This window comes from Corvus brachyrhynchos, unplaced genomic scaffold, assembly GCF_000691975.1.
Source record: "Corvus brachyrhynchos isolate BGI_N302 unplaced genomic scaffold, ASM69197v1 scaffold83, whole genome shotgun sequence".
Taxonomy (NCBI): domain Eukaryota; kingdom Metazoa; phylum Chordata; class Aves; order Passeriformes; family Corvidae; genus Corvus; species Corvus brachyrhynchos.
Genome location: NW_008238464.1, coordinates 8,913,182 through 8,937,870, shown reverse-complemented (window position 1 = coordinate 8,937,870; position 24,689 = coordinate 8,913,182). Strand labels below are relative to the sequence as shown.

At 36.5% G+C, this 24,689-nt stretch overlaps 1 protein-coding gene across 4 annotated transcripts in view; it reads left to right on the top strand.

Annotated features, from left to right (window-relative positions):
• MYO16 (myosin XVI) overlaps nt 1–24,689 on the top strand; it is a 371,250-nt gene that overhangs the window by 235,230 nt on the left and 111,331 nt on the right. For all 4 annotated transcript variants that reach the window (XM_017737061.1, XM_008635875.2, XM_017737062.1 and 1 more), the window contains exons 17-20: nt 12,844–12,955; nt 16,264–16,381; nt 17,149–17,220; nt 17,841–17,982. In XM_017737061.1, coding sequence (XP_017592550.1) covers nt 12,844–12,955; nt 16,264–16,381; nt 17,149–17,220; nt 17,841–17,982 — 444 coding nt within the window. The remainder of the gene's footprint in view (nt 1–12,843; nt 12,956–16,263; nt 16,382–17,148; nt 17,221–17,840; nt 17,983–24,689) is intronic.

Below are 24,689 nucleotides of genomic sequence, written 5' to 3'. Positions count from 1 at the left end.
CCTGCTTCCCATATATATTAGAAGGAAAAGGACTACTTTAAAGCATAATTTATTCTATGAGCATCTTTCTTGTCTGCTTGTTTTTATTACCTTTAAAAATGCATTTGTTTTCATTTTGTTAGGAAGCAATGTATTTGAATAAAACCTAACTTTGCAGATCCCTATATGTAAATACAGTGTGGATTTTAGCACTAAGACCCAGTAGGGAGTCTCTTTGTCCTGTTTTGACACACAAACCATGGAAGTATTTAAATCTTCAGATGTCTTTTAGGGACAGCATTTTATACACTGTAAGGTCAGTGTTCCTTCAGCACCCAAGTAACCTGCTTAGATGCAGCCCTTCAATCGAGATCTTGGTGTGCAACCTCTGAGGTTTACTTCAGGTGTGCTAAGTATCCGTGTCCTTGGTGCTTTGTGCCTTATCAGAGGCAAAGGAAGACACTGCAGGGTATTTAGTGTCAGAAGTATTTCACTTGTGACCTTTAATGGAGCTTGATTTTATTGGGAGGGCTGAAGAGATGTGAGAGAAACAGGCACATACATCCATCCTGTTCACATTTTGGACTGTCCTGGAATGTGTTTGGGACAGAAATGGGTCTTGGAGGGGGGGGACAAAACTGGTCTTGCTGAGCACGGGAGAGCAGATGGGGATTCTCCATTACTGAACCCTGTGTGCAGCATCATGTAGCTTGGTGGCTGTGTGAAAAGCAGAACCCTTTTCTTACATTAAAGGAGTGGCAACTATTGATTGTGGATTGTTGATTGCTAAATAGATAACATATATAAATCTATATGAATTTGCTCCATTTATAGTTGCAAGGAGAATATTCTTGCTTTGTAGAAAAAAGTAAGTTACAATAAAGTTTGGTACTGGACCAAATCACATTCGTGTATTGTATGAGACTTTCTTAGCCCATGAAAGGTGAACAATTGTTATTGATGAATGAATTAATTATATTAATACTTCTAAAAAAAAATGTCATTCTTAAGTAAATAATATATATATATATTTCCCAGTATTTCAAAAGTCCCTAGAGTGCCTGGTGGCTTGGGGGGCCTTATCTTTTATTTTTGACCAAGTTAACAGTGCCTTAAATGGACCTTACTGTTCAGAATTATTTGTTTAATATACACACCTGAATACACATGGTCATACCTGCTTATACAGGAAGAAGAGGGCTTCTTGTAAATCAGCTGATCTAAAACTGATTCATGAAGTAAAATCAGTGTCTATATGAAATAATTTTAAAGCCTATTATCAGTATTTTAACTGGATACTGGTGAAAGTTATAAGCAGGTTCCCAAAGTGCTTTTTATAGTTTAGATCAGATACTGTGGCTCTTAACACAGTAGGCTTTATTTGATGAATCAGCATTTTAAAAGTGGCAAGTGGAGAAATGCCTTTGAGGCTCATAAACTTCATGACATCTGCCTGGCAACTAATGCCAAAGTAAGTCTGAACACAGAAATACAAAACTGCTTTTAGTTCTAGAAGCAAAGTTCAAACAATTTTTGAAGCCTTTCAGGAAATGGATTGGACCAGTTTGCACTCGCATGCAGACTGGCTTATTGTTTTTACATCTTCAGCAATGCTCAGTATTTGCTACTTTTTCATCACCATCAGCATTATGCTGCTTATTTCATGTATATTAAGCTTCAAAATTATGCTTTTAGAGTGATAGTTCACAGAATTATGATCTCATGATTCTGTCCTGTAAAAATATCTGACTCATGAGTCAGAAAAACAGTTCAAGGTATCCTCTCTGTATTAATTCTTGTATTGCCATCAGAGGTGTGAAAATTTCTATTTTGAGTCACTCCTGTTGCACATTCATTTTTTTCTTTAATGGAATAATTCTAAATTTATGTTTTTATGTAATTTTAGGAACAGAATGCCTGAGTCTCTGATTTCAACCTATTCCACAGGATTATCAATATAATTAGGAAAAAAACCATACCAGGTTGTAGCCCACCAACGTTTGGCATTTTGAGGATAAAGACCAAAATATATTTCTTTGTTTTCCTTTTCATTATATCCACTATTTGTAAAATTTATGTACTTCATAGTACACATAGTCTTTCTTACAGAATTATTTGAAATTTCGTTTTATAAAATATCAAGGCAAAACTACTTACTGGATAACACACAGGCTAATACAAGCTTTCTGTGCTAAAACCAGTTTACAAAACACATACATAACTTGTTATTTTGTTAGTTTAGAAAACTAAAAATAAGAGCTGTGTTCTGGCTGTCATCAAATCTGTCTACAGTGTTTTGTTAATTAATATTATGCTGATAACTCTTGACATTAACAAAGCTATTCATATTTTTTTAAATAGTGCTTTTGGTACCTTATTGCACGAGTTATGTGCACTCAAATGATTAGCAGTAACTCCAGCTCAGTGCTACAGTGTAACAAGGTTCAAAGGATATTAAATGTGTTCAGATTCCAATAGGTTTAAAAACTGGAGACACAGGAAAAAAAGGCAGTAATACATGCCCTTTTTCCCTGAGAGAAAAAAGCCAGAAACTATTCATTATCATGTTCTGTAAATGTTGTTTAGTTCATTGATGTCAACTGTTTTGCTTTGTCTTTATCTCATTCCTGTTTACATATCAAACAGTGCTAAGTGCAAAGCAGCTTTTCCTCACTAACCAGAATACATTGTCCTCCCATATTCACATGAGATATTTAAAGAAATGAAAATGTTTGTTGAAATTTCTTATTCTGTGAGTTTGCAAATGTGGTAGAGATTAGTGGAATTTATTTTTGAAAGGTAATGGCTTGTTTTTTTATACTCAATACCCTTCATTCCAGCAGTTTTGAAAGCATGCTTTTAAAAAATATGTAAAACTATGAAGTCATTAATTTTCAGTCTCGCCAAACAAACCTAAATTGCATCTTGGGATTTAGTAAGTAGTCACAGGAATAGCTAAACTTATACAAAAAAATGATATATTTCAGAAAAAGACTTCACAAATATTTAATGTGAGGGCAGTAAACTGACCTAGTTGTAAGAAAACTTTTTTTTAAATGCTTACATTTTGTCTGTAACCAACCCATATCTGAGATATTATCATTTCTACTTGAAGTTAAAGTAAAAATTAACTCATCTGGTAATGTTGAATTTTTAGTGATGACCATTGTGCTTAATCAGGGCTACTACCCTGAACTGGCTGGGAAGGAGTGATGGGGGCTGCAAAGGAAAAAGCCATACACCTTTCGCATGATTGTGCAAGTACATGGTTCATTGGGCAGCACTAATAAGGGGAAGGAAGGGATTTAGCTTGTTAATCCATGCTTCTTAATACAGTGTCACATTAAATGACACCCACAACATGCATATTTATTGTGTTAGAGCTGGAACCTGATTATGAAATACTGCTTCATCCTCCTGTGACGTTGGCTCTCTTGAGAATTTTCAAGCAACAAAGCATCAACTAATGAAGATTTTGTAATAACGTTTTGGTTTAGACTTTATGTAATGGCAAGTAGAGCCTAAAGATACGTCTGTGTGGCTCATTGTGAAGTGTATCAGAGACACCCCAGATGGTGCTGAGCAAAAAGTACCATGGCTGTGATGGGTCAGGGGTTCATCTGAACTAAATAGCTAAATACTGTGTTTTCTGCACTATGCTTAGGTCATACAGTTACAGTTCATGAATGTTTGTGTATCTTTGGAATCTCCATTGCATAGAATAGAAATCAATGTACGATAAGGTTATATTAAGGCCTAGAAATTGTGTAAGCAATGCTTGGGACAGCTTAAAGTGTAGGTTGCCAGTACTACCTATTTCCTCCAGTCTCAGTTATATACCTCTAGTCTTCCTTTCCTTCTTTCTCTGCCTACCAGAGCTCACCATAGGGTATTCACCTAAAACTTTCAGTTATTGACACTTATTTTGATACTAAAATTTCAACTGAAATCAGTGGGACAAAGGATGTGTTTCAAGTTAGTTACACAGAACTGCTTTGCTGAACTGGGACAATACACAGTGGTGAAATAATTCATTATTCTACTTCACAGTACTTGTACACCTGGCAAGAAAAGAAACCAATTTCTTTCTTGTTTTTCCAGTGGCCTAAAATCACTAAATATGATGTCATGATGGGCATTGTCTATGTCTGTTTTTGGAACAATTGATGCAGAATTTTATAGAAGCTGGGACTGAGAGCATACTTATGTGTGCTTGTTAATGACACATTTTAATTAAGGTCAAGCTTCAATAAAAGCCTTTATAGCATTAGAAGTATATAAATGCTTCCAGAAGGCATATATGAATCCATTCAGTCTAACTGATTTACTCTTCTCTAGGTTGTGGGCACAGTATTTCCTACCAGCTGCCTATAAAGCTGACTCATGGAGCAGCTCATGCTCCATAGCAAGTGACAAGTCAGTTCTACACCCTGCCTATCATCACAATTAGAAAGAATTTGGACACCTCTGTGTGAGGGTAGATGTATGCAGGAAATCATATCCAGGATGAAGGAGATGTTTTGAAGGAGCCTGGTTTCAATTATCTCTTCTAAATTTCTTTAACTGGACAGCATATAATGGTTTTGGAGAACTATTGCATAACAGGTTTCCGTAGGCTTACGGCATTATATATATATAAAAAAAACCCATGGGGTTTTTGTCCTAAAAGTAGAACAGAAACATTCTGGCTTGGATAAATAAATATGAAGTATCAGGATCTCAATTTTAATATTTTTCCTTTTTTTATATATTTTGAATAGGTGAAGGAATGTTAGGACTTTTATTTGTATGGCATTTTTGTAAGAGAAATAAGGGCTTTATAGACAAAATCCAGAATTTCTGATTCATACCATGATCGGCAGTGGCTTGCACTGCCTAATTAAGTACTGATAGAGAGTCCTGTACTTAGTGATTGGTTTAAGTATTTATTCTTTGCCCCTTCCATGTAAATTCTTTACCCAATAATTTTGAACTCCTTTTAGCAAAAAAATATACTGTATTGTGTGTTCAATTGTGCTAGAATAGGAGTTGATACTATTCTATTTCTCTAGGGGTTAGTTAAGAGGTATCGTACTAATGGCAGAGAAATGACATGTGGGCAAGCGGATCAGCAGAAGAAAGCACCCCATGGAAGTTTTAGTTCCTCAGAGGAACCAGTTGGCCGAGTATCTCAAAAAAGAACAGATTATGACATTCAGCTCTTTTCATGCATTTGTTTTCTTTTTTTTTTTCTTTTCCCAACTAAAGGAATATAAACAGAGAAAAATAATATTTTCCTTTGCCCTTGGTTTAAAAAGGGCCTCCAGAGATCTAGTCCAAACCTTTGTATCAAGACAGGATCTACTGTGCAAACAGAGAGGTCCTTTGAAAATCTATTGTCACAGCCACACCAAAGAAAGAAAACGTAACTGATTTGTGAGCTAAAGCCAGGGCACCTTCATCTGTGTTCCCATTCATGTTCCCAGTTCTTATCAGGACCATGATTCTATCATTACCAGATCTTTAAACTTGTGATTTTCTGTCTGGGGATAGTATTTGGAATAAGCAAAGTTTCTGTGGTGACTTCTAGCCCCATCTTTTTTTTCACTTCATAAGTGACAAAGCATAAGAACTAAAGTGTAAGTAAAGTAAGCTTGAGTTCATTTATTGTACACCTTTACCCAGAAGCCCAGTAGAATAAAAATCTTATCCTCCGTGAGTGATTATGTACAAGAAAGGATTATTTTTCAGTCATCCTGGTAGCCTTATTAATAAATAATTTCACGTGGAAGGTACAAACCATTTACTGTCTAGATACGAAATCTAAGTTGTATTGGCTTGGAGATGTTGTGGTGTCATAGCATGTGTACTGACAACTATTTTGATCCAGCATGCATGGGATATCTTCATCAATTCCAAGAGTTTGGTCCTGTGCCCCAGCTTTTTTTTAAAACAACTGCTGGGAATTTTCTGACTCACCAGCAATACTATTTCTGCAGGTATTTTGAAGGTATAAAAAAAATCCTAAAAGTGGTTTTATTTGGTTTCTAGCTCATAAAAGGTCATGAAAGTGTCTGGAAAATTCCTGATGATAAATTGTTCATATCAGTTTTTCTTAAAATTTGAGGTTAATTTCTGTAAAATTTTAGTTTTCTAAAATTTTAAAAAAGGAAGGTGATTTAGAATTTGGTGTCAAAATATTTATTTTCAAGATCAGAAGACATTTTCCTTATCAAAAAATAATAATGCTGTGCTTTTTTAACTACTAGCTAAACTAGTGGAAACAGTTGCTGACCTGAGCAGAGGGGCAGAAATATTATCTTCCTATTTTGACTCATCCTTTGGTAGGGGTCTGGTGTTTAAGATTGTTCTGATTTTAGAACACTGTCATCCCTTCAGATATTGAACAATGTAAATTAATGATCAAATTTTACTCGTCGTCAGATATCTTATGGCTCTAACACCTGTAGTCAATCAATTTTTGCATTTTAGGGACTACTTAAAGGTCCAGGTAATGTCTGCAACAATTAAAGACCTATATTTGCTTGATCTCCCACCTTTCTGGGGCCAAAATTACTGATTTTATGTGAGATTAAAAAAAAAAACCAACAGATTCCATCTTATCTGAGAAATAAATTTAATGTGTTTCACAGGATCACAGAATAATTCATTTTGGCAGGGACTTCAGGGGTCTCTACTGTACTGCCTGCCCCAAGCTGGACCAGCTGACAGATCAGATCAGGTTGTTCAGAGCTGTTTCAAGTCAGGTCTTGAAAACATCCAGGTATAGTCCTCCAGACTGTAGGAATTTTCTTCTTTGCACTATCTTTCTCCGTCTTTTATTTTACAGACATTTAATGAACTGTTTTGCTCTTAAGTCTATTTTCTGATACATATTTTCTGCTGCTTTCCTCTGGGTTTTCTCTTAACTGATCCTGATTTTCCTGAAATGGGATGCCCCAAATCACACAGAATAGTCCAGTTCAAGCTTTAACTGTGCTAATTATTTCATAATTCTTATGTTGGCCTTTGTAAATAAGGGTGTTATATACAGTGATTAATTTTTTGCATTATCAAGGCATACTTGACTCATTTGGTTTCTACTAGATGCTGTTTTGATGATTCACTGCTTAATCAGCCTCACCTGCCTCGAATTTGTCCATTCAGTTATCCCTTTGTCCTATTCTATAATTGTTTGCTGTTGAATTGTATCTTTTTAATAGTCATTTCTGTTTGGCCTAATTCCTGGACAAAACATGCTTTCATCTGATCTCTCTCACTTTTTCTGACCAATAAAGTAGGATATCCTTATTCATCCCCTTGCTTTTCTGTGGAGTTTTGGTTGTTTGTTTTTGGTTGAATTTTTTGGTTTTTGTTTTTTTTCTTTATTAAATATATGTTCTCTGTTTCTGATCTGAGCATAGACCAGAAGCTTCAGAATACTCTGAGACCTCAAATGGACAAATTGTTCTGAGTATAAACAATTAGGAAATGAAGCTGTTAGTCTATAACCAGAGGGGTTTTATACTGAAGATCTTAACTGTGGTGGCTCAAATCCTTATTACCACAAACAGCATTTACTTCACTATCATCTATAATAAGTTTCAAGACTAACTGATTTTGTACAGTTTCCCTTACATCAAACCTGCTATAGACCAGAAAGCTGTACAACAAAATGCAGATGTGTCAGCACTCATCCTCTATCAAGAAAGGAGTCAAGTGGGAAGCAGCTAGATGCTAGCTTAAAAACAGCCCCATCCCCCTTTTTTTCATTGTAGGGCTTTATCCTAAAATTTTAGTGACTTAGAACCACTTAATAATATAATCCTACCAAGAGTTCTTTAATTTTTCATGACAAAATGTATTTACTTCAGGAAAGCCCTCTGAAATGAAGTGTCCATCTGGCAAATCCATGCTTCCTCTTACATCTTTTATTGAAACCCAACTCTTAACTGTCCAGACAAAAGGGAATTTCTGATGAAGTGGTCACAACCTACTAATTTCTTTGAGGCAGTTTCACTGTCAGATATGACTTGAATGACTGTAACAAACTAGATATTTCTGTATCATACAGAGCAATATGTATATAGGTGTGTGGCATAAAAGGGCTGCTCTTACAGAATACTTGAACATTTCAGGTGTCAGATTCTACAAATGCAAACTGGTTAGGATAGTGTTTTGGTAATGTTTTACTTACTCTCTTGGTGAAATATCAAAGTTTATTATCAGATTTCAAACTTGTTTATTTTTATCTTTTCACAGATTTTATCTAAATGTAGCAGTTCTAAGAATAAACAGAAATTGCATGAATTGTTTAGGTTGAATAAGGCAGATTACTTTGATACTAAATGCTCTTGAGTTATAGTTCAAAAGAAAATAAATTAATGCAAATAAGGTATTGTTTTCCTGAAAACTGGTAGTCAAAACTTTTCTTTTTAGTCTTTGCTTGTCTTAGCTAGTTGTAGCTTTAGTCTCATTATTTGCTCAATCATCTAAGCAGAGGATTACTTACTTGAACAAAGTTTTTAACTGGTGGGGTTATGTAAGAAATTTTGAAATATGCTTATATCACAAAAGTTCAGTATTTTTCAGGTAAGCTGACAAACATATTTCTTCTTCCTATTAGAGATCTGTGTACCAAATATATAAGTTGAATAATTGTGATGAGTGTAACAATTATAATGAGAATGATAAGGTAAAAAGGTAAGGTAATTATGGAATTATATGGGTGGTTAATGTTTAAGAAACTAATGTCATACTAAGTACTTTTTTATACTCTTGGTTGTAGCAGTCGCACACCTACCTGAAAATTTGATCTATGTTGTCATTATAATAATGGTTCAAAAATTGTATATTATGATAGGCAATATACTAAAAAATTACCACCATTGACTTTTTCTTCTAAATAGTATTATTTTCCTTTAGAGACTAGAATAGATGAGATTGTTACAATGCTGCAAATTAGAACTATTAGAAAAAAAAAGCAGAAAGAAAACCAATATAGTCTCTTTTACATTTCTCGAGAAATTCTCTATCCAATGCAGCATTGTGCTTTACTGAAAGTGACTATATTACAATTAGATTAGTTTATCTTTAGGAACAGACATTTTGTGAATCAGTGAGTTTCTTCTTTTTTGAAAAAAGAATCACTGATCGTGTCTTTAAAACTTTTTTTTGTGTGCTGATAAACTTTCTGTTAAAAGTACTAGTCCAATGCAAATGCCAGCATGGGGTAGGATTTAAAAAAATAGTTACACAGTCAGCAGAAGGAGGTTAATTACTAGAACTGCATAAACTCTTTGGTTTGTCACTTTGCCAGAGATATAAATATCATCTGTCTGAGTAGCTGCCTTCAATTAAAAGGCTCAACTTCATCCAAAATCTGAGAATCTAAAACTATGGTAAACTAATGTGAATGTGCATTTGCAGAGTGAATTTGTACAGAGATATGGCAGTAAGGCTACTAAAACCGCACTAAGTAAGCATGAAACTGGTGCACAGCCTGTGTGCATCAGCTCTGGATTGTGTAGCTGTAGTACCTCTTTTACTAAAATTATCAGCAACAAAGAACTCAGGAGTCACTGGGTCTGGTTTACATTTGACCACAGACTATCTGGTTGGAAACTTACGGGAGCATTGCACACACTCAAGTAACATTGTAGGCTTTCGTGGCTATAGTTCACAATAGCAAAAACCTAAGTAAAATCTCCACAGTAGGTTCAAAATATGTTTTAAGCAGTTTAGTTCCTCTTCCTCAGTGGCCATTCTGCCCAGGCCACTTGAATGTTGAAAGACAAAAATGCACTATAGATATAGATATAGATAGACAAAAGATACACATCCTGGAAAGAGGTTTACATTTTATGGCAAAGTGATGCATCTGCAACCAAGGAATGTTTATTATTCTTAGGACTTCTGCACTGTGACACATCTCTTTCCCCTTTCCTTATTTTTGCAGGAGAGGGGACAAATTAAGAATTGTTCTGACACAAATGGTGTCTCAAACCCTTGTAGTCCTCAACACCTTTAAGGTGGAAAGAAGGAGATGCCAGGGAACTGTTTTAGAAGAAAAAAAATTGCTATCTAAAGATTGCTGTGTTTCTGAGGCAGAATGAACTTAATAATTAGGACAATGTGTTTCTTTGTATGGCTAGAATATATTATGTTACATGGTGTGTTTCCTACCTTTTGTAAGGGTTGTATGATATCCATTAGCAGTTCCAAGTACTCCATACAATTAATTCATCCTTAATATGAGTATACTCTATATTATAAACATGTAACAGTCAAATGTGCAAATCTTCAAAGCAATTTTTCATATTTCATTAGTCCTTCAATAATTTGGAAAATGAGTGGGCCTCATGAAATGTTATAAAATAATTTAATTGCTTTTAGACTGGGGAAACTAAATTGAAGTGCACCTTAGAAAATGTCCAACTGCATCCCTTTCCAAGAGCACCAGCACATCTGCTGATTAAGTCTTCAGGACGTGTATTGCTGGGAAAGTCAGATTCTCTTCTAACAGGCAAGTCCCAGCAGGTGCTGCAGTTTATGGATGGTTTGTTAGAGCCATAGGCACCTGGTTTGGCAGGTACCCATTTTGCCCCCTGCTGTATCAGCAAGCACTGTGCTGAAGGCAAGAACTGACATGAGCTGTTTCATGCCACAGCTCAGCTCTTTCCTCTCAGAGTGAACGTTCTGCACCACTGTGCTGTGCTGCAGCCTGCTTTCATGAGTGTTGGTCGTGCTCACACAGCTTTTTGCAGCAACGGTTCCCGCTAGCATTTCAACTGTGCTAAAAAAGTGCTGGTTAAATGGGGTTACTTAAAAAGGAGAAGTGTGGGGTATTCTCTTCACAGGACAGGAAAGACTACTCCCTGCTCAGTACAGAGAGAGAGACAAAGAGTTATTTAGGGAGAAAACCATTGAGGAGGAGGCTTTTTTTGCAGAAACGGCCATATGCTTCCAACTCCTACAACATTCAACAATAGAATATTTTGACAGCAGAGTGTCTGCTGCTGTAAATTTCCTAATTATGGATCAAAAATGCCACCAACACATGATGCATAACATGTTACTGGCATAAACTCATGCAGCAGTTCAGAAGAGTGCAAAATTTTCTGATGGATTAACCTTTACATCAATAGGTTCTATGCCAGATTCAGTATCAGATGTATTCTAGGCTCCTTTTGAACCTGCAGGCAGTGTAAAAAACCCCAGGAAAAAACCAACATAAAGCTGGCTATACTTTGTATCATCTGCTCTAGCTGATTTGACAGGTGTGCTATGATTTGTACCTACCTCAATCTGACAAAATTAATGTTTTAGTAACCTTGAGGAACCAGTGCTAAGCTCTGGCAGTGATGCTAGCAGACCCAAGTTCTCAGTGGTTGTGTGAACCACCAGTTTCATCCACTGATGTGAGAGGCTTGTTCATACTTGAGGTGTCTGTTGAGTTAGTCCTCCTGCAGGTGCAAAAGGTACTTATGCGCCCAGGCACACGTTTTTAACCCCATCGTTATTCTTCTGCCCACCTACTGGGGTAACTTATGCCATTATGACTGCAAGGGAAGTCCACACTGGTAAATCTGGTATGGAGCTGCTAAAAATGCACTTTTTATTTCATTTTGTGTACTACTTAAACCTCATTATCAGTTAGAAAAGTGCAAATATTAATAATTCTTCCTACACACATTCATGTAAAAGGCCACCCTTATAAGAACTACCACCCCTACTAGAGAGTTGCCAGACCTTCTGTGGTAACAGGAGTTAATTTTGAAACTGTCTCCTCTATAGTGCTACTGGAACATGATTGTAAACAAGAATTGTCAAAAATTAAACCAGTATTGTTTGCCATACTTAAGTGAAAGATCGTGGACTGAACATTAGTAGAGAGCAGAATAATTGTGGGGAATTTTTGTTGTAATTGTGGTGAAGGGTGGGGGCTGGAGTAATTGTCCACCTTTGCTGGTGTAGTGACGATGTTATTTGGATAGAGGTGTGGAGAGTTCTTTTGTTTATCTAAGTGACAGTTGTGAAGATTGCAGATTGTGTGATGAATTTGTATTTTAATGACAATGATAATTTAATGAAAATGATAAAAGAAAAAATCTTACATTCTCAGTATGATGTAATTCAAAGTCAGATCCTGTAAGATATTCAGACGCCTCATTCTTAGTGATTTCAGCTCTGTGGAGATACCTGAATAGTTTTAAAAATACAGACTTCAAGAGGCTCAAAATAAATGGTTGTAAAGGCTAGATTGCTGCACTTTTCAATAATCTGTTTTGCTATAGTTTTTGATTAATTTGTTTTATTACTCTTAATGTTGCTTCTGGATTTTTCTTTCCTGAGTTAGCTGCTGCACTAGGTGTCTCTCTTTCTGTCTTCTAATCAGCCTTTGGGAAGGTACATAGAATTTCCTTTTGCTTCCCAGTGTGCAAAGCACTACAGCCTTAAGGGCTGTACACCTACTATTCTGTGTACTCTGTTACTCCTTCATTCTGAGAGATGCTGAGTACGCCTATCACCCATTCAGCTGCTGGGGGAACGAACTGTCATTGTGGCAGTTAAGGGCTGATCTATTGCCTAGCCAGCAAGAGAGGAATTTAAAGCAGTCAGAGTTACCAGAAGTTCTTCTCAAATCTTCCTTCTGAAGGGGAATCTCTGGTAGTTCAAGAATGGCAAAGTTGGGGTTGGGGGGAGTCTTATGCAAAAGTTTAAGAAAGAAATACACAATATTCTGTCACTGGTACTGTTCCCTCCAAAGGCCGAGAAAAATCTGCAATAAACCTGATTAGAAATGTAAAGTTGGAGTTTAACTTCAAGAATTTGATCATGCACCTGCCTTGTAAATACCATATATGCTGTTTTTCCTCTGTGCAGGTATCTAAGCCAGAGTGTATCAGAAGAGACAATGTTAGCAGCCAACCCTCAAAACAGGGAGAAATTAACCGTACTAAAACAAGCTCTAGGTGCTCTGGGATTCAACAGCCTGGTAAGTTCCATGAGCTTATGTTATTTGTGGCTAAAAGAATTAGTTGAAAGCAGGTCATAAGTAACTCTCACAGATAACTTTCTGTGGGGAAAGAGACGCCTTTCCTCTTTTTTTCTTTTTTCTTTTTTTTCCTGTTGCTTAAGACCTTGAAAAAAATACAGCACTAGTTTACTCCAGGGAAATTACTGTAATCACATTTAATTAGATACAGAACCAACAATGTAAATCTTTTTCGTTCTTAAAGATTCACAAAACAGCTTCAAGGTATAATACTCTGAACAATTAAATTACATAGATAAAAAGAAGCAATCAAATCCCGTATGACAGACACCTCATAAAAGCCACAGAAATTTTTTCCTCTTCTGGATTATCTCCCCATCCTTTTTAATTTTGTGAAATGCACATATGCTCACCTGAAAAGAAGTAAATACCTATTTAGGCAAAGAAAATAAGAGCTGGGTAACTTGAAAGAGCTGACTTATTTCCCTGAAAGCAACAAGAAGATAGGCCTGCTGTTTGCCTTTAATCCTACGAAGTTAATGAAGAAGATAATTTGGAAAATTAATCAAGAAGAGGTTCTGGAGGACAGAGGTGTGATGGAAATCAGAAGAAATAGAAGGATGCATGCAAGAACTCATGTAAACTGTGGATCCCTTTGGGATACTAGAATGCTTAACAAACTCCCCATATTTCTTACATATGTATATGCTACCTAGCACACTGTAGCTGGAACACTTCTGCAAGAGAAATGCATAAGCAACAGTAGTTTTAGAAGGAGGTAAAAACTTCCCCCTGTAGTATATCATTAGAAAAAAGGGACAAAAATTAATGTAACTCTGTTAGGTCATCATCAAAAATGACAGATAGGCAGGAGTTGTAATAAAAAAGGATCAAGGGCTATCAGCAAAAATTTCTGAATTTGTTGAAGCTTTTATTTAGGTGTGAGTTAGACTTCTGTGGTGGTGGTGGTACATCATGGAGCTGTTTGGCATTCCCTAGTTAAGGTAGTAACAAATGTCACCTTTCAATGTAACGAAGAGTAGGGTTCATTTTCATGAATGTTCATGAGGCCATGTACAAAATTGAATACATATGGCTATATTTGACAGTATTATTCCTCCCTCTTAGTTGCTCAAGCTCTGTACCAGTAGATTTCAATAGCAAAAATGTCCAGACACTTCTGGGTTTAGCCCAGTGTTCACAATTCAGTGGATCTCTCTTGCTCTTTCATTAATGTTTCTGTTCTGTTGAGGAAGAAGTTCAGCCCATAAGTAAATAATTGAATGCAAAATGAATCATGATTTAGAAGCCTGTGGTAACTGTCTGAGAATGCTTCATATACAGTATTCTTTTGAGTCCAATACTTCACTTTGCTCAGAGTTCTTGAAAAGAAGTTATGCCGCAGAAAAGTGTAAACCATCTTGAAGGCTCCTCTGTATTCAGGCAGCATTAGAATAATATTTAGGGGGTGAGAAATCTGTGGAACTCTCAAGTACTTCAGGCTCATCTCCTGTGTCGAATGTTAGAGGGCAGTACGCAGAAAAAACACATTCCTAAAATTGCTGCCCATTACTTCTGAGGTACATGGAAAGATCTGTATGTATCATTCCTTGACTACCTAGCCACATTTAATGATACAGTAGATAATCTTTTTGAAGAACTACATAAAAATTCCGTAGCAGTCATTAATGGTATTGTCCAAAGCATGTTAATGTTCATTAAAAACAATTACTGTTTTAAAGGTGGGGGAACATGCATTTACACAATAAAAAAGTGCTTGAGAATCTGGAACGTGAAGTATACCTGAGACCTTACCAAAATCAGCAGAATCAACAGCTGTCCCAGCCCACTGCCATTCAGTGATGTACAGTCATCCCCAAACCAGTTCTGAATGAGTTAACCTACAAGCAAGGAGAGTGCAGTGCTAGTGTGCCACTTCATCTTGCCTGAGATACCATTCCAAGAAGCAGGGTATAGCACCCTAGTTTGATGCTATATTAGCATAACTTCTATTTTAAGAGTTATCTTGTTCAGACTTTGCCTGTATATATTGGGTTTTTCTGAATCTTCAGCTTTGGTACTGTGTAAGACTAAAATACACAAAATTGCCCTATAGACATCTATCTCATACTGCAAGAGACTGATGTTGTCTTAAAATGTAGTTTAGAGGCTCAAATGTGCTTAAATAGCATTGGAGGTGCCACAGTCTATCCCAGAAAGAATGTAAGCTTTTTTAATGCCTTTTGATGATTGGCATGTTTATTAGGGAAAGGAACATGAAGAAAAGAAGAAGAAAACTTGAGAATAAAGAGGATGTATTAGCTAAGTATTTCATTAGTAGTGTATTTATAATCTTAGTCTGCAGATTCTGATAAGTGAGGGTTCTCACTGTCAGTTCTGCAGTTTCATCAGAATCAGATTCCAAATACTATTCTTCAAAAATATTTCAAGAATCATCAATTAACTTTGCTGTGCACAATGACATGTAATATTATAGTGCATATCAGGTTTCCTGTTTTACAATTTTAAGAAGCACCATTGTTATAAAACTGACCTTAAGAAAATCTTCCAAAAACACACAATGCTTTCCATATTTTAAGATTTAAGGGTCATATTTAATGGATCATATTTTTCCTTGAATTTAAAAATATTTTTTAAAACAATTAACCAACCAAAACAACCAAAGAAAGTTAATTTTCTTCTTGCTGTGCTAAAAATGAGGCCAGGAAAAATCTGCCCCTAAAGATAAGTGCTTCACAATCTGAAACATTGCAAAAGATTATGCAATCCTGGAGGGAAAGTGTGAAGGTAAGGAAGGTTGCTTGTGTTTCTTTCAGACCTTAATTGCAGCTTTTAGTACCAGGAACCTCTTTTAGTTTAGAGCTAAACACTTTGTTTGTGAATTCACTTGGTTGACACAAAAAATCCCTTGCTATTCCCAGATACATAAATAGTCTCAATGGAAATTCTCTATGGACAAGATATGTTTTATTTCTTGTAGAAATAATGCATCCATTAAAGATATTTCTGTATTGTTACCACATTCTGAAAAACATTCTTAACCTAGCGGTTAAGGTGACTTACATTAAAACAAATGAAATAAAAACTAATTTTGTTGGTTCATGTCCTAGCTAGGTTCCAGTTTGATTTTAGATTTCCTGTTAATAATTCACACATGAATACTTTTCGAATTATCAAATGCCACTGATAGAAACTAAAAGAATTTGTGTTTTTATAAAGCATTGCCTTTCACTGGTGTGCCCAACAAATCTTTTCTTTATCTTTAATTCTGCAAAAAATGTATGCAGGAGGTGGAGAACCTGTTTGTAATTCTCTCAGCAATTCTGCATCTTGGAGACATTTGCTTTACGGCTCTGACAGACGCTGAGACAGCATTCGTGTCAGACCTGCAGCTACTGGAACAAGGTCAGTAGGATGTGACCTTGGAGCATCGCCTGCTCGGTCCCACAGCAGGGAAGTTGCACTGTTCCACCGACAGATGGAAACACATATCCAGGGAGACAAAAAAAAATGCCTTCTGAAAATTCATAAGTTACTGTGGGAAGACAGTATCCAATTGACTTGGATGTTTTATAAATTACAGATTTTTATGGAATGAAATAAAATGCCAGTATTTCAAATTATCTAATTGTCATATTTAATGCTATTATTTGCCAGAAGAAAATGTACAGTGTACTTCGTGCAGTCTTCTTTTAAAATGCTTCTGCAGCGCTTGTCAACAGCTGAACAATTTGCCTTGAATTGAATTCCTTACATTCAAAATCTATGTCTTAAAAGGGTCTCATTTCAGTGCTTCGAAGTTTGCCCTCTTGGTCGCTAACAAATGTCTTCCAAGTGGCTTATGGATACAGAATGTCAATAAGTGGCATACCTTAACTCTAATACCATAGAAAGTCTGCCAAACCCTGGGGAGAGTCCTGAGTAATCTTTGAAGGGGATAGAAAGCTATAATGTAATATACAGATATATTAAAACTTCACAAAGTACTGATTACAGTAATCCAATTGAACGTGTTCATTAATTTTGATTACTCCTATGACAGCACCCTTTTCTTTAATGTTTGGATTCTTTCACTATTCAAAAAGAAATATACAGAAGAAAGTCTGCTGTAAAAAATGAAATGTGTCATATAGCATAAATTAGTCTTTGTTTACATTTTCTTTTCATTTCAGTGGCAGGGATGCTGCAGGTTTCACCAGATGAGCTTGCTTCAGCCTTAACAACTGATGTTCAGTATTTTAAAGGTGATCTTTTCTAAGTTTACATTCTTATAGATCAGACCCGGTGGCATTTTGATCCTTCTGATTTAAAAAATTTAAAAGCTGGTGATTTTTGTTCCTTATTCCTTGTATGGTCCTGTAAACATTCCCTCTGAGGAATATGTAGGCTTATCTGCCAGGCAGTAAATCAGACTGGGCCACCAAATTAAAAATGCCTTTGTAATATGGAACAAAGCAGTTCCACACTGTGATGCTGATGAGCTCCTAACTTGATCAATGTTACAAAAGTGTGTCAAGATAACAGATTAGATATTAATAGATATTAGTAAGAACTGTAATCAACTGGAGTGTCTTGGGAAAAAACATCTGAAAAAAATATTTTCAGTAAAATACTGGTTCTATGTGGTACTCATACTCTATGTGGTACTTTATACTTTTTGAACAAAGTATAAAGGCATGTATTTCCAAACTAAAAATGTTTTGAGTGTTGACAGTCTTCTCCTCTTGCACTGGAGGCTTCAGAAAAAAGCTAACACCATGTAAATGTTTGGCAAAGGAGAAGTAGCTAAATTTATTGTAACTAAAATTACTTAAGGCAAAGTTTACAACACACTTTCATCTCTATTTTCTGCTTTTTCTTTTAGGAGACACAATTGTTCGGAGGCACACTATAGAGATTGCAGATTTTTACCGGGATCTCTTGGCGAAATCTCTATATGGTCGTTTATTTAGCTTTTTAGTCAACACAATCAACTGCTACCTTCAAAATCAAGATGAGAGTGGCAGGTAGGAGTGCCATTGGAAACTATTAGGTGTTCCATTATCTGTTCAAATTCAGAACCATAAAAGAAACAGGATTCCATTAAATGGTGGAATTTAATGCACACTGATAATGTTTTAAAGCATTTTATAATAGCATGACAGTGATACTTGGGTCTTTAAAGCACTGGCCATTCCTTCTAGTTGTTTCTACTGTAACATATTTGTTTATTTCTTTGCTTATATAGGGGGCCTTAGATTTTGCAGTAATCTAGATTGGTGGTTACAATTAGTAGCCTTTTAGGACTTGACAACACAGAATGAGCTATGTCTTTCAACATGCAAAATGCTGCTTGTTGCTTTTTTAATGCAGAACATACTTGTTTGTTACAGCGGGGATTACCGTAACAAAAATAAATCAAACCAGGAGTCCCGTGGAAAAGAAGTATATATGGACAGATTCGTGGTAGATGTTTCAGAGATGTTTATTTCTCCAGCTGCATGGCCGGGGCTCTGCTCAGGAACTCTGCAGTCACAGGACCCGAGGGTCCTTGGCCACACGGGAACACAAACCAACCAATGGGGAATGAAGCTGACCAGGGGCAGGGAAACCCCGTGTCTCCCCCCCAGGGCCCATCTCCCAGGGCTCCATGGCAGGGGGGGAGACCCCAACACTTGTTCTTCCCAAAACAGTGACCTTAGCACAGGGTATTAAAAACACAATTTTATTCAAAGGCCTTCAAATGAACGTTTAAACTTAACTGAATTAAATGTTCTAAGAATGTTCTCTAGGTTAGCATCTTCTAAATGCGGTGCTGTTGCTATCCAGCGTGGTTTCTTGGAAAAATGAATGCTAATTAATGTGCATCAGTGGAGCAGTCCAGAAACAAATTAAAGGAACAACAAAAAAGAGGAGATCTCAGTAGAATCAAAGTAACAAACTAAGACAGTAGACGTAATTAGATGATCATATGCATGTGACTTAATCAAAGTTCAACAGCTCATATGCTCAGCTGAGCTCTCTTATGAACGTGAAATACGAATGGTTTGGAATTCTTGGTAAATGGTAATCCACTAATGACAGACTTTCATAAGTAAGTTTTCTTTATATCGTATCTCCATGGCTGCATAGGACAAATTCTTACTCTTTTGGAGTTCAGGGACTTCAGAATCTTATTTTTATTCTTATTCATAGACCAATCAGTGACAAATCACATTTCTGTTCTGTGGGTGTAGCTAAGAGAAAAAGGTTCCATGCCTGAGTAACTCAGCTTTCTACACCTAAAATCTGTCATTATACATACGCCACTAGAGTGTGTGGTGTATATACACTGCTCACTTCCTGCTGCAGGCAATCAGAAGTAACATGGAATGATTTTTCTTGTCTGTTTGTGACACTAAGCTAGAGCAATTTTCCAATCCACGTCCTAATTTGTCATACTCTGTTCATAATAAGGAAAGGCATGAGGTCACAATTCTTCCTCATTCATTCCTGGGACATATGGAACAGAGGCTTAGCTCAGTGCATGTCTGTGACAGACAACAATCTAGCTCAGGCATTTCTAACTAGTGAGTTTTTTTTGTAGTGGTTGTTGAGAGAGAAATTTAGAATTGGTATATTAAAAATATATTAAAATTATTTGAAATAATTTTTCAGTCTGTAATTTTAAAATTTTATATCTCACAGTCTTTCAGAATAGGTGTTGTGTATCTCTGTTGCTAATATAAACCTATGATTTCTAGATATCGTAGGATCTTCAAACAATGAAAGTCAAAGTTGTTTGTGTATTACCTTGTACTCTCCTTTTAGTGCAATCTCTAGGTAGAAGAAGTGACTTCTACCTTGTGAAAATATTTCTCAGTGAAACTATTTCTACCTGTGAAGTAACTTGAAGACTCTGTGAGGTTGTAAGTTACAGCTAAAACAGGACAGCTGTTTGATGTATCAGAAGTGAGGAATTTGCTATAGTCTACTGTGGCCACATATTATACCTGTGCTTGAAAATGGGCAGTTCTTCATTTAGGCTGGTTATAGAAAGCTAACCAGCTCAGGATTAATTGGCAGTACTGACAAGATATACTAAATTTTATCAGGCCAAAATCAGCTTCATTCCCTTTCCAAACTTGAAGCTAAGTAGCTTATTTTAAGTGAAAATTAAGTTGATCATCCTACACTAATATTTGAACCTCAGTTAATGTGGCCCACACCCTTTTTTTTTTTTTTTTTGGTCCATCCTAATCATATTGCTTAACTTGGAGGAATAAATCAAGGCACAGAACAGTTCTAGGTGCAAACTGGATTACTGCAATGAATTTGTGATTTGTGGGTCAGAGTTACTTCAAATACATCTGAGTAACTATCAATTAGCAGCATTGTATCTCCAATTTGGTGCAGTTTTAATAAACCTCTCCTTAAAGATCCACCAAAAACATTAACTTACATGACTAGATAAGTCTGATACATTCCAGGCCACACTGTGTTCCCAGGTTGGAAACTGACAGAATTACTGCTTATCAGATGGAATGAAGCCTTGATCAGAAACCTGGAATAAGTTTTCTAAATCAGTTTTCTTGTTTTGTTGTGAGGCAGTTTAGCTGCATTTCCATCACACTTCAGGGAGAATTTATGAAGCAATAAAATTAGATTTATTGGCTTAGTAACTCTAAAAGAAGCATTTGATCTTAGCATTTTTGAGGAAACTGGTTATCTCTGTTTAACTTTTATGGTGGAAATACTTGATTTTGGTATTTAATATTGATTTATATTTACTATGAAATAGTTTGTGACAGATTTCAGTCAAAATAAAAGCAATAATTATCATTAAATCTAAGCGAAGGAAGATGATGCTGTGACAAGCTGCAAAGAACAAGCTCTAAAGGTATGAAGTATAGAGAATAAAAAGTGTTGCCAGAATCCAGAAAATTCATTACTTTGTAATACTACTCAATAGGTATAAAGCAAGAATTTTAATAATGGTGTTAAGTGAGAAAACACACCTTTAGAAATGTTTTTCTCTTTCATAAAAACTTAAAATTTTGTCTCGTTTTAACTAAATTATAACCCTACATGCTAGTTTAGACTGGTTGCAAGATCTGAGGTTTTTTACTTTATTCATTCTGATATTATTTAAAAAAAACTTAATTGGCCCCTAGAGTAGAATTAGAAGAAAGCTATTAACATTTCTCACAAGTGCTTATAATTATCTTTTTTAATTGTTGATATTTGTCTTCACTGATCTATATAATGATTTCCTATTCTAGTGATTTTATTATTATCAAAATAGTCTAGGTGAATTTCTTCCTAAGACTCTTAACTCTTCGAAGTTTACCACTGTTTTACTTTCATTTAGATAAGTATGCTGATGTTCAGTTTTGTAGATTCATGGTTGCCTTAATGTGACATTTTGAGGTAATAGATTGCACATTGGCAAAGTTGGATCTAGTGATCCAAATGAGTAATGAAATGACTTAAGGTAATGTTTTAACAATTCCTGACTCATTCTGCAAGAGAGCTTTCTCTTTATGGAGATTTAAGAATGCCTGTGAATTCTTGTGAAATATTGTTTTTCTTTTCTCATGGAAAACAAGCTAATTAGGTATATGGGCTTGAGAAAATCTTGATACTGTGTTCCCTGCCTGCTAGTAAGTTGAAGGCATGTTATTTTATCAGCTAGTTAGAAAACATTTTCTCTCTTTGTAGATAAAACCTGATAAAAAGCTGATACATATTTGGTAGCTAAAACCTGGCTGAACAGCAAGTCCCAGAGGGTCTGGGTCTAGCTGGAGGCCTCTCACTAGCAGTCACCCATTACTGGGCCCAGTATTGTTTAACTTATTCATATATCACCTGGACAATGGGACAGATGCTTCCTCAGCAAGTTTGGTGACAACACGAAGCTGGGAGGAGTGGGCAATATCCCAGAGTGCTGTGCAGCCCTTCAGAAGGGCCTCAACATGGTGGAGAGATGGACAGAAAAGAACTGCATGAAATTCAGCAAAGGCAAATGCAGGTTCCTGCACCTGGGGAGGAGCAACCTCCTCCGGCAGTACAGGGTGGGGGCTGATCCGCTGGAAAGCAGCTCTGTGGAGAAGGACCTGGGTGTCCTGGTAGACAACAAGCTGTCCATAAGCCATCAGCGTGTCCTGTCCAAGGAGGCCAATGGTGTCCTGGGTTGCATTCGGAAGAACACTGGCAGCAGGTCAAGGGAGGTGATTGTGTCCCTCTACTTAGCCCAAGTGAGTGTTGTGTCCAGTTCTGGGCTCCTCGGGGCAAGAGAGACACAGAACTCCTGGAGCAGGTCCAACAGTGGGCAGCAAGGATGATTCAGAGACTGGAGCATCTCTCTTATGCGGAGAGTCCAAAGAGAGTTGGGCCTGTTTATTCTTGAGAAAGGACAACTGAAAGGGGAATCTCATCACTGTCTACAAATTCTGAAGGGAGGTTGTCAAGAGGATGGAGCCAGGCTCTGCTCAGTGGTGCTGAGCAATAGTAAAAGAGGCAATGTGCAGAAGCTGAGGCACAGGAAGCTCCACCTGAACATGAAGAAGAACTTTTTTACAGTGTGGGTGGCCATGCAGGTTGCCCAGAGAGGTTGTGCAGTCTCCCTCACCGGAGATATTCAGAAACCATCTGGATGCAATTCTGTGCCATGTGCTCTGGGATGTCCCTGCTTGAGCAGGGAGGCTGGAGCAGATGACCTGCTGTGGTCACTTCCAACCTGACCCATTCTGAGATTCTTATGTGGCAGTATTACAGACAAACAAAGAAAGCTGGCATTGTTGTACTTTCTGTCTGTATCACTAGGTCAGCCATAGAATTCTGTTGCAAATAGAGCATACAGAATATTTCTAAATAGGTAGTTTCTGAAAAGTTTTATATTCTGACTGTATACTCTTGTACCCATCAAAATTCAAATAGTGCCAAAGGGTAGCAGCAGTAGGAACATTTATTTGGGCAAAGGAAAGATGTCAGAAGTCTCATTTACAAAATTCTTAGTACACTATCTAATTTATAGAACAAGATATTCTGGAACAGAAATCTTCTCAGCTTCAGAAAAAATATCAGAAAAAAACCTAAAACATTTATTTGTCTATTACTGGACTCAATAGAAGGTTGCTGGGAGTGCAGGAAGGAGGGAAAGAACTTCCTATTCAGAGCATGAACCCACAGCATAATGAGAATTGTTTCTGTATGTGGAGGTAGGGAAATCTTTTAAAACTGACAAACAGTACAAAGCATCTAATCTAATATGGTACATAATATCATAATTTGAAATCTGCTTCATTCTGGATAATTTCCAATGTTTCATTAAACAAGATAATTCCATTTTTTAAAGCCCAGAACAAATATGACTTGAAAAAACTGAAGAAGAGTACGTGCTACTAATGAAAGACCTGTAGATCTTGAGCCCACTGGCAAATATACTTCTTGCTTCCTGCCATAACTGTCAAGTCACTCAAAAAAGTGTTTGTCAGATATGGAGCCAGTGTTTCTTTGTGATATGTCCAGCCACCATCTCTATATATACCACTCACACTTGTGTAAGGTAGTACTAAAAGAAAAATTACAGTTGATGAGCAAGATACCCGAGAGACATGGCAACGACACCAAATCTCAGGAAAAATCTCAGACTATTGAAAAATCTCCCTCAAAAGTTTCAGAAACTAGTTTTGTTTAGTAATTGTTTGAGATGAACATATCCAACTGGAAGCATTCAGCCTATTCCCTTCAAGAACTGTGTTTGTGACAACAGGTATAATCTGTTCCCCTGGGAAAACTGAGAGTTTCTTAATTAGGATTCTGAGGGACCTCATTTGAAGGCTAGACTATATGCTTCATCTAATCAGAGAAATATTTCCTCATTAATCAGTATCACTTCCAGTTTATCAAGATCAGACATAAGCCTTCCTCATTACTGGCAGAAGTTGGAGGAAGAGCAAAATCTGTTGTATCTTGGGCAGGTGAAAAGGCACATTAGATCACCCTCCCACAACAGATTCATCTCACTGCTTTATTCTGGCAGATTGCAAAAGATAACAAAAGGAATGAACCCTACTGATTTTGGAGCTAAGAACCATCTGGGATGGAAAAAAAGTGAACAAATAATGTTCTGTAGGTTCGTCTGCAGCACTGGGTCAGACATATTGTAAAGGGAGTCCTGTTTGCCTTGCCAGGAATGGCAAATGGTTCAAGAGCATCTCTTGATGAATGGCAAGATCTCTGCCAAGGTGGTAATTATCAGACAGGATGTCTTCTGTATGTGTATTGTTTTCAGGAGTTGCCAGGATTTTTTATGTAGTTTCTTTATAATACAATTGTTAAGTGTACCAGATCAAAAAGGTATTTCTAGTCTATAAGGGTATCTTTACAGAGATGTTCTGAGGAAAAAAGGAAAAACTGGAGACATTGAAAAACATTGTAAGCTGAAATGCTGTTGTGTGAATTAGAAAACCAAAATTATTTATAGTGAACATCCATGCTTGTTTTTAAGTATTCACACCTGTGTGCTGGTATAAGAGATAAAGTTCTTCAAACATCTTCACGCAGCAAATTCCTTTTTTTCTAGTTTCTATTCTGGGAAGTATTGTCAAACTTGAAATCAAAGTCTCAGTCCCCAGTAAAACTACAGTTGTTTTAGTTATACATAGTAAATATTAAATATCTGAAACATAATGAAGAAATGTGTCAGTGATGGTTAATAACGATAAAATAATAAAATAAGGAAATCTTTCAG